General features: G+C 51.8%; 1 protein-coding gene across 5 annotated transcripts; it reads right to left on the minus strand.

Annotated features, from left to right (window-relative positions):
- Positions 1-827: 827 nt before the first annotated feature.
- Positions 828-10,396, minus strand: TOR4A (torsin family 4 member A). Of its 5 annotated transcripts, none has more exons than XM_054083980.1 (3): positions 10,269-10,285; positions 8,364-8,466; positions 828-3,643 (listed from the first exon to the last, which is right to left on the minus strand). In XM_054083980.1, exon 3 carries the CDS (start codon positions 3,602-3,604, stop codon positions 2,042-2,044), a length of 1,563 nt encoding a protein of 520 aa, XP_053939955.1. In that variant the 5' UTR covers positions 3,605-3,643; positions 8,364-8,466; positions 10,269-10,285; the 3' UTR covers positions 828-2,041. The 5 variants fall into 5 exon arrangements, with proteins under 5 accessions (XP_053939955.1, XP_053939956.1, XP_053939958.1 ...); XM_054083981.1 differs by lacking the exon at positions 10,269-10,285 and adding an exon at positions 5,573-5,774 and having other exon boundaries at positions 8,364-8,600; XM_054083983.1 differs by lacking the exon at positions 8,364-8,466 and having other exon boundaries at positions 10,269-10,396.

Genomic DNA, 10,396 nt, shown 5'->3' on the forward strand with positions numbered 1-10,396 from the left:
CCATAACAGAAGCCATCTGCAACCCATCATCCATGGGTGCCTCTTCAGCAGCACCACTGCAGCCTAGCCCTACAGAGACCGCTGGCATTTCCAGCACCCAAATCCACGCAGTATGGGCGACACTTACCATCTCCGTCCTAGTCTTGGGCTTTGAGCTCCTCTCCCAGAAATAGCAGACCTCAACAGAAGAAACCCCCAAAAAAACTCTGTCCCCTCTCCCAGCTGGATGAGGAGGAGAATCCTTGTCCCCAGGTTGCTTGTTTCTTATCCAGGATAAAAAAAATACTATCTGTCCTGGTGGCAAAGTCTCACTAAGCTGTGGAAATCAGCTCATACACGTTGCTTTCTGTGGACACTTGCATCTAGAAGATGGCTTAGTTCCTTTCAGAGCCCTTCTAAGCCATGCAAGCAGCCCTTCCTGCTCTCTGCCCAGATTGTTTGCAGGAGGAAAAGGCCTCTCCTCTGGATAATCTCAAGAGGAGAAACCATGGACAGGCTTTCCATCCCAGCACCGTCTCAGCCAAGGTTACACTTCCCCAGTCTCCAGCTCAGTCCCCCCTGCGCGGCTCTGGGGATGGAGGAGCTGTGCACACAGCTTTTGGCACTGCTGCACTGTGTGGGTTTTGGCTCTGATTCACTCTGAGCGTACCCTGAGGAGCTGCACACACACTGCATCGAGGTGGTCTGCAAAAACCACACAGCAAAGCTGAAGCCGTTGCTCCGAATCCAAGTCACTGGGAAGCAAAGGCACGACAGCCTTATCAGTCCAGAAGAGACATTTGGGAAGAAAACCACATTTCAGTCAGATAAAGGAAATGTACTTTGAGTGATTTTATTCAGGATAGTCTGGATTTATTCCTGACAATAGCTCTGAAAACAGGAGTTTGTGATGGAAGTCTTTGGAGACCAACAATTAGAAAGAGGCAATTTGGCCAGTGCAAACATCCATGGGATTATGGATATGGTAATTCACAGCAAATTGTAGAAGGGGTTTAGGCACAAAACCAAAACCTGAAAGAGCAATGTCACAAATGCCTGCTCTGTTTGCCTGTGCAAAACAAGGATGTGTTTTCCATGAGGTGCTTCAGGTCTCAATGTCAAAGAACCTCTTCTTGGCCTCACAGGACTGCGAACAAGCCCAGGATCTCCACTGCAGGCAGCCCAGACAGCCTAAATTGTCTTTTCCAGTGTGTGTTGCTTAATATATGTCAGTTGCTATTTTGGGCTTTCTAGATAATGAGCGTGGTGAAGTGTACCCAGAAGGAAAAGAGCAGAAGAGCTCTCAGGATGAGTTGCCTCCCCCTGACCTGAAACAATCCAGCAGTGATTGCTCCACAGACTGGCACAGCCAAGCAGCCTTCAAGGCGAGTCCGAACAGACTTGGAGGGCAGAAATCTTGCTGGAGGTGCCAAAGGTGAGCTCAGGTATGAGCTCAGAAGAGCAACAGCTCAGGAACAGGTCCAAAAAGGAGTCTCTGGAGCACATGGTCATGTAGGAGCTGGAGAAAGTGGAGCTCTGACTGCCCACGCTTTTGGGGATGAGAGCCAGAAATTTTCTCAGCTTTCCCAGGCGTCCAGCACGGCCTCTGCTCTGCACATCACCAGCAGGACCAGGAAAAGCAAAGAGCTGAAGACTGTGAGCCTGGAGAGGGAGTGAGACATGGCTATGTGTACTGCAGGGACAGTAACCAGTTAAACTATTTCCTCCTCCTGTTTATATCCCACAGCGTCTGTTCCATCTCACAACTCTTTAATGACAACTTATTCCAAACGAGCATACGAGGAACAAAGCATCTCACCATTAATGGGAGGTTGCTTAGGCTTCATTGCCCATGCCTCATTCACAGAACGTGAGGAATAAATGAAGCATCCAGAGGAGAACGGAGACCACATTGCAGAAGAACTCAGGCTGTCATCACTCTGCCTCAACCAGTGGAGGCCTGAGAGAGGACACTGTGACCACAGCTTGCTGTAATGTACTCCTCCATAGGCCCAGAAGTGAGAAAATCCTGAAAGCAGGACTTGGCCTCTTCAGTAGATCACTACAGCAGGTTGACTTTGGCCACAACCTGCTTGCAGCCCATCCTTGAGTACTGTTTGTCCCCTGTAGTGTAGTAACTGAGCTGACTGGCTAAATTTTCAATATGTTTCTGGTCGGGATACAGCCCTTCCCTCCTCATCTCCTCTAGGAAGCAGTTTATCACATGACTTTTCTCCAGAAGAACGAATGGGATGATGTCTGCAGATTTCCAGAGAGGGTGGGCATCGATCAGTATGGGCTGGACGATGCTCAGCAGTTCTTCAAGTCCCCTTTGCTGATGCAGAAGCTCAGTGGATGCATTCTGGATAACGAACTTCGTTATTTCACTACCTCCTATATTGCTTATTAAAATATAGATGGCATTGAGGAACTCATTGGTTTGATTGGGCTCAAAGAATCGGCTGAGAGTATCCAGCAGGACTGGAGACATGAGTTCAACCTCATCCAGGATAAACAATGGTATCTTCTCTTCTATTTCAGCTCTTGTAACCATGTCAGAAATCTTCTTAGACAAATCTATTTCGCAAGTAAGAGGAGCCACCCCACTGGGGCAGTGATGCATAACAAAGTACTGAAGCACAAAGTCATTGTCCATGATGGAACGAAAATGTTTGGCCAGCAGCCAGCCAACATGACTCTTCCCAACTCCCGGCGGGCCAGTTAAAGAGATTACTAGAGGCTTGTTGTGTATGTGGGTAGCCAAATAGTCTTTCAGTAATTCCATAATACTTTCCACCGCAACCTTCTGCCCAAATACTTCCCGGTGCATTGTTTTCTCCAACCCGTCTAGGTCATATTTTTGGAGGTTATCATCCAGGTTCTCTATAGCATTTAGAATCTGGAAGAAGATAATGACAATGAGCAAGAGGAGGCAGCGTTTTGCCTTGCTCTTCTCCTCTGCTGGAAGGTATCTTTTTGTTTTATCTGGATACAAGACTATCCTAGATTTCCTTCGATTCTTTTTCCGCTTGCATTTTTTCATAGCACATTGCTCCACAGATGTGTCAAAGGTGAAGTATCGGGAAGTTTCAAAGCTGGACTGATTAAAGAAGGACATGGAAGGGCCATACAGGCTAGTTCGGTTCAAGGAAAGCTGCCTTTGAAGCAGCCTCGTATGGACAAGCTCTGAAGATTTTTCTCGAGGGAGCTCTAAATGCAGACGGCTTTTCTTGTGCAGCCAGTACTGTCGGCGCAGGCGGATGACTGCCCGCAAGGGAGAAGAAATAGAAGACATTTTCTTCGAAGCAGCAGGGATCTCAGTATCGGGTACTTCTTCCCCATCACTCTCATAGCAAGATGCCTCTCCTTTTGCATCACTCTCGGCGCAGGGCACTTCCCCTTCCCCACTGCTGTCAGTGCTGGGCAGTTCTCCTTCCACACTGCTCTCAGCACAAGGCTCCTCCTCTTTTGTGTTGGGTTCAGCATGGGGCATCTCTCCTTCTGCAGGGCTCTCCACACAGGAAACATCTTCAGGGCTCACCACGCAAGGCATCTCTCCTCCCACATCCTCCGTGGCAGAGGATGCTTCTCCATCCACCTCAGCACTGGGTAGATCTCCATCCATCTCGTCTGGTTCTTACAGCCCCTTCACATCATCTTCTTTCTTAAAAAGAAAAGAACAATGTAAAATGTAAAACCTTTGTAAGATCAGGAAGTGACAAATCAGCCAAATTAAACGGACATCCCACTTTCTAACAGGCAGAACAGTTACCTGTGGCAATCAGCAAAAGCAAGGTAGCTGAGAGAGACTTTGCGACCTAACCCAACTCTCTGGAACATACTCCAGACACACAAAACTACAGATGAAATTCAGTGTAAATAAATGCAAATTGATGCATATCACAAAACCAACCCTGCCTTCACATGGGGGAGGAAAGCTTGGAGCTGGCTGCAGCTAAAGCTGAGGGCTCTACTAAATGCTGCTATGAGCAAGCGGCAGGACACCAGGCAGACAGACCTGTGCGTCGAGCCAGAGCTGCCCAGTCCTGTTTCCTTACATCTGCTAAGTATAAGCCAGACACCAAACCACACCTCAGCTCCGGCACAGGCACACACTCACGTACACCCCCATAGACACCGCTTGTGCACCTGCAGGGACTTTTCGGGGTGTGAAAGTGCACACGGGAGTAACTTTCTCTGGAAATGATTGCACCGTACAGGCTGTGATGGCATGGCATCTCCCCTGGAAGGGGGATTTTTCCTGGCTTTACCACGGGTAGGCAGCTCCAGCCACTGTAAGCAGGAAGAAGAGGCCAGGGCAGCATCCAGGCAGCGTTCAGCCCTCGGCACATGGCTCCCCAGGCTGTCCCTGGGAGCTCAGACAGGTTGCAGAGAACCGATGTGGTTGTGACTGAGCCTGCCAGCAGCACATGGCCCTTGGGAGAGGAGTGGGGCTGCCCCGTGGCACTACGGACCTCCTACTCCCACAGAGATACCAAGAATGCTAGCAAATAAACTTTCTTGGTTTATTTGTTTAGCCTTGAGAAGAGGAGGCTGAGGGGAAACCTCATTGCTCTCTACAACTACTTGAAAGGAGGTTGTGGAGAGGAGGGTGCTGGGCTCTTCTCCCAAGTGACAGGGGATAGGACAAGGGGGAATGGCCTCAAGCTGTGCCAGGGGAGGGTCAGACTAGATATTAGAAAAAAATATTTCACAGAAAGGGTCATCGGGCCCTGGCAGAGGCTGCCCAAGGAGGGGGTGTCATCACCATCCCTGGAGGTGTTTAAAAAGACAGGTAGATGAGATGCTCATAGACATGGTTTAGTGGCAGATAGAAATGGTTGGACTTGATGATCCAAGAGGTCTTTTCCAACCTGGTGATTCTATGATTCTAAGACTTGGATTGGAGATTTAGAAGGCAAGTATCCTTTATCAAGCCTGGGCAATGTGAGGAAGTGATCACCACCAATCATGTGCAACGAGACTGGTTACAAAATACATTTCCCACTTACATGCATATGTATAAATTTTCCCAGAAATATCATGCATATTCTATTACTTTCCAAGGTATAATTTTAATGTCATTATGAAACTCTGCAACAGTCAAAACTCTTGCTAATTTGGAGCTGGCTTCAGCTCTCTGCTGACCTCCCCTTTAAAATAGGCAGAAACTACAAAGAGGGGCAATTACAGAAGAAGAGACATCTGTTCAGCATAGATCATAACTCACACTAGATGTTCTCATCTTCAAAGAATAAACACTGTCTAGGAAAACACTGTCTAAAGGAAAACACGCTATCAGAGAAAGAAAACCTGCTATCAGAGGGATAGTCTAACTTTCAAAAAAAAACCCAGTTGCTTAGACAAAGCTCAATTTTACTTTAGCTTAAATCAAAATATTCCACATTTTGTAATAGTAACTACTTCTTGTGTCAACTGCCCTTCCCCGCCCCATGTTCTCACACACTTGCACCCCTGGAGCCGCAGCAGCCGCTGGGTCCTTCCCACACGAGACCCCAGAGCCACACAGGAGAGCACAAGGTCACATGTATCCCTAGGAAAAATCATGTACGTAAAGATCGCATGGACAAACCTCGGTCGGCGAGGAAGAGGAGAGGATGAGCACCAGCAGTAGGACACGATGACAAGAGTCACAGATCCAGCAAGGATGTCTTTGGGAGAAAACAGATCTCCAGGCATAGATGTAGCCACGAAGAACAGCACGACCACCTCCAAGTGCTACAGCTCCAGGGATGGCTCCGTCCCTGCCCACGCGAAGGCAATGGTGGCAGGAGCTGTGTCACGGTGGGAGGGCATTTCCCCACTGCCTTCAGACCACAGCAGCACTGACGCAAGGGGACAGTTGGCTGTGGTGACATTGCCAACCCCAAGAGCAGGAAGGCAGCATGGGCTGGGCAAGGAAAGCCGCTTTCATCAGCCACCCAGAAAGATCAACACTGGGTCTGGCCAAAAGCACGTCTCCGGGGAGGAGGAGGTCCCCAAAAGGTTTGTTATTAACTGGCTTCAGCGTGGCAGGAAGTCACTAACCTGCAAAATGTCACGCTCTGGCAAAGGTTTTACTTCCTCACCATGGCGCTGACGCAGGCGGCTGCCCTCCGGCATGGAATGAGCCATGGGGAAGCGCTGCAGGGAGTTGCAGGTGCTGGGAAACGCTCACAGCCACTTCCTCGCTTTGCCCAGCTTCCTTCCCAGCTCCTCTAAAACACCAGGACACACCGAGCAAAGCCTGTGCCCCAGGAACATGTTGACTTCTGTACCATGTGCCAGTGGCCGGATCATTGTGGGAACAAAGCTGGGGCGAGCGCCTGCCCCAGTGCTAATGACTGGACGAGCTATTGCTGTGCAGCAATCAGCTCCGAGTGCTAATTGCTGACTGTGTGCAGGATTCGGCCATGCCCAGAGCTAAACTAGACGGACAAGATTCTTGTTAACAGGCAGAGAGGCGTCTGGACAGGAGGGTTGGAGACCACAGCTACCTGCACGCCACCACCGGGGATGTCATCGAACCTCGGGGCTGTCCTCAGCCCACCCCAGAGTCACACCCGTGCTTCTCTCTATTTTACAGGGTTTACTGTGCTCACGCAGTGCCTGCAGGTCCCCAAAGCTGCTGGGCAGCAGCCCCTGTGGTGCAGACCAACACAAGCCATGGTCCCAGCGAGTGGGGACTCCCAGACCGGAGAAGCTTGCTCAGCCCCAAGCCCACAGGTGTAGAAGGGGTAGAGGGAGCTGTAGGAGGTTGTAGGAAAAGGTTTAGGGAGCATATGGATGCTGGCAGTGCAGAAGACGACATCCCAAATGCTTCCCTGCAGATGCTGCCACACACAGCAAGCTGCCGCCTCACGCTGCCCCTGCCCATTGCCCCAGCGGAAGCACGAAGAGATTCAGCTCCTCAGCACTCAAACCAGCTCTCCCACCACTGCTGTGTCTGCACAGGTTGCTCGAGGGCCCCATGAGACCCATGGAAAAGGGCAAGGACTGAGCGCTCATTAGTTCGGAGATGCTCTTGAACCTCTTTCCCAAGAGTCCAAACAGCACATCCGACCCACCGGCATGTGATGCCCAACCCTCCAGAGGAGCCAAGGAAAGCAGGGTGGAAGGTCCAAATCCCATCCTCAGCAAGAAATCTGTCCAGTCACGCAGACAATCGTCCATGAATACCATGACTCAGTTCCTAATACCTGCTGCAATTTACATAGGACTTGCATTTTGTAAGAGCAGCCCCTGCTTGCTCCGCACCGGATCTGGGCCAGGGTGGGCAGCTGTGCCAGCCGGCGGCTCTGCCAGCCTGTAGAACTATGCTTTCAGCAATGTAATTAGATGTTAGATGAAAACGATAGGAAAAAAGAACGCGGCCACTAGGTCCACAGCATCAGAAGTGCTTGTGTAAACACCATTAGTCACTGCTCTGTCTGAGTCCAGCTGTATCGCGGGGAGACTTGCGCTTGGAAAAGCTCCGGAGAAACCCCCAACTTTCCTCCTGTAGCTTTTCCCGCCTAACATTTGCATTCGTGTGTCACCCTGCTCCTGCCAAAGCAAGGTTTCCACAACAAAGGAGCCTGCGTGGGCAGATGGAGGCAGCCTGGAGGGAGTGGGACAGGGCAGCCACCAGCCGATGGCATTTGAGGGTGGGAAATGTCCAGTTTGCAGGAGATGTCTGCCAGGCAGAGAAACACATCTCCAGCTAAAGCACTGAATCCCAAGAACATCATTGGAGAGGAGGGAACTGCACCCCAAACTCAGGCCTTTTGAGTTAGCAAAGCTGCTGGGAAAAAGGGACTGGCTGGAAAACCCCAAAGGCTGATCCTGCCACTGAAAGCCAACCCTTCTGTCCAAAACTGAGCATTTCCTGGGGGAAAAGTAGAGCAAAACAGCCCCTTCCAGTAGGGAGGATGCAGATCAAAGAGCGTCAGAGGCCGGCATGGTCCCAGCGCAGGGCACGGCCCCAGCACCCCGAGTCACAGCTCCTGGGGGCACCACTTGGAAACCAACTGAGAAAGCTGGTTTGCTTCACAGCTCGAGGTTGGAGCATGCAGGTGTTCACCCTCCCTGAAAACACAGTGCAAGGGTGATGCAAAACCCACCTGGGCCACCCCGACAGTCTGTTGGCCACCAAAACCCACCGGCCCCACTCCCAGCTGAGCCCCAAAGACTAAGACTGACAGGAAAGGCAGCAAGTGGAGAGGAAGAGCCCAGAGCATCCCAAACCAGCGGAAGCAGGAGGGTCCCCATAAAACCGGGATGGGTTTTGGCAGAAAGGGGCCATTGAGGACAGTGACAGGGATGGAGTTCGAAGCGGCCAAAGCTGAGGGGTGCCCCAGTGACCCACTGTAGGATGGGGAAGCCGGACGAGCGCAGTTACCCACAGTATCTCCCTCCGGACCAGCTGCTGATGCTTCCTTTCAGCCAACGAGTCCAGACTCCAGTCTCAGACAGACCCTGCTGCTCCTCTGCTTCCTTCTCTCTCGTCTGTATAAAAACCCAACCGCAGAGAGGAAATGGCGAGGAGGAGTGGCCCACGGCAGCACTTCCTTCTCCAATGCGCTGGACGGCCACCGCTGGCCGGTTTTGTCTCCCCCCTCTTGCTCAAAGCCCTCCTCGGCTGCTGCCGTCACAGTGGCATCGTGTGAAGAAACACGAATACCAGGCGGCTGTGGTGGGATGGACACGGAGCGGTGGGATGAGCTCATCACCCACATGGCCTCAAAAGCCCTGAGTTTGGGCAAAACGTCCCCACCCTCTGGGTTTTATTAGCTCAGGGCCTGTCCCCAGGAAGGGTCAAAATGATGAAGCTGTGAAGGGAGGTTATCAGGGCTGAGCCAGCACCGGTGCAGCTCAGGGATGAGCAGGAAAAACAGAGCGAAAATAGAACGTGGGAAAAAATAGTGAGTTGGGAAAAAAAACCAGCAATTCCAGAGAAGCCAATTTGTCTGCCCCTGGGCTCCTGCTCCGCTGCTCACATCCCCAACTGAAGCTTTTGGCCCTTTTGCAGCCCCCAGCCCAGCTGCAGAGGGATGGGGTGTGGGAACAGCCAGGCCAGGCTGTGTGGCCGTGAGGGACCAGCCTCGGGGAGAGGTGGTGTGGGCACCCCGAGCCCTTTACCGCACAAAAACTCCCCAGGGAAAAAATGCTTCTCCCAGCAGCTGCTTTCAGAGAGAGAGGAAGGAAGCAATGAGGGGTTTTCCGTAGCTGGCATTGCCAATACTCTTCACCACAGTTCCTTCTCACCTCCACCTACAGCTTAACTTTCCTTTAGCCCTATCAAATTTGCCCCCTCTGCCTCTGATCTCTGCTTGCACAACCTGCCCAAGGCTTTTCCCTGGAAAATAAGCCCATTTGGCAAAGCCAGAGCAGCCCAAAGCGACCTCTTGCTGGCCAAGCTCCTGTTTTTGGATAAAACCCCAGCCGGAACCCATTCCCTACAAAAGCAGCTGTCTAGGACCAGAAAAATAGGAGCAACAAAACACATTTTGGGGTGTTTTGGAGCATCACAGCACAGATCCCACCCTGGCTGGGAAGCACATGAAGGTCCCCCTGTCTCCCTGAAGAGATCTGAGCAGGGTCCCCCAGCCTGTGCCCACAAAGCCGGGGGCCGAGCCATGCCTCCACAATGGCCAGGGCTGGAATTTGCCTAACAAATCCTTGCAAGTGTGGGGATTTCTGTGTCACGAAGGCACAGGAGCTCAGCCGGAGGACGACCAGGAGCATGGAGCAGCTGGAAGCCGCTCTCCGGGTTAGGAACCCCCACCAGACTGACCGTGAGCAGGAGGGTCCCCTCCAAAGGAGCCCCAAGCAAGCATTTTGGGAACAACCATGGAAAGACATGTTTTTCTGGCTAATTCATTGTTATTTGCACGGCAAGAGCTGCCCCCAAACAGCACAGCTGAACATAATGGAAAAAAAAATAAAAGCAATATCCCACCAAAAAGATGAAAGGAAGCAATGAGAGGAGAAAGAAGCTCTCAACCACCCCGCGAACGCTGTTACCCAGCCCCAACAACCCAGCAGAAAGTGTTGCATTAACTGGGAAGGAGTGTGAGTGTCCCCAGCACTCTTGGGGTGCCGAAGGGGCAGGAAGCCTCCGAAGCACAGCAGGAAACCAAGGGAGGGTGGGAGCAGGGCTCGAAGCACGCCTGTGAGTGATGTTCACCCTGCTGATGCAATGGGGTTTTTCAAGCCTTCAAAGGTGTGGGGACAGAGGGAGATACCAGGGACCACAGCCGGAGAAGAGGGTGACAAGCTTCTGGTTACAGTGGGGACATAGGACTGACCTGCGTGGGACACCCCTGACGCTGGAAAAACTCAATGGTGCATGGGGACAGGGACCCGAGTGGGCCAGTGTGGCCACCACCAGCTCATGTCTGAGCCAGGGAGGGCAAGCACGGCTGCGTGGTGCCCA

Source organism: Cuculus canorus, chromosome 19, assembly GCF_017976375.1.
Source record: "Cuculus canorus isolate bCucCan1 chromosome 19, bCucCan1.pri, whole genome shotgun sequence".
In the NCBI taxonomy this organism is placed as follows: Eukaryota; Metazoa; Chordata; class Aves; order Cuculiformes; family Cuculidae; genus Cuculus; species Cuculus canorus.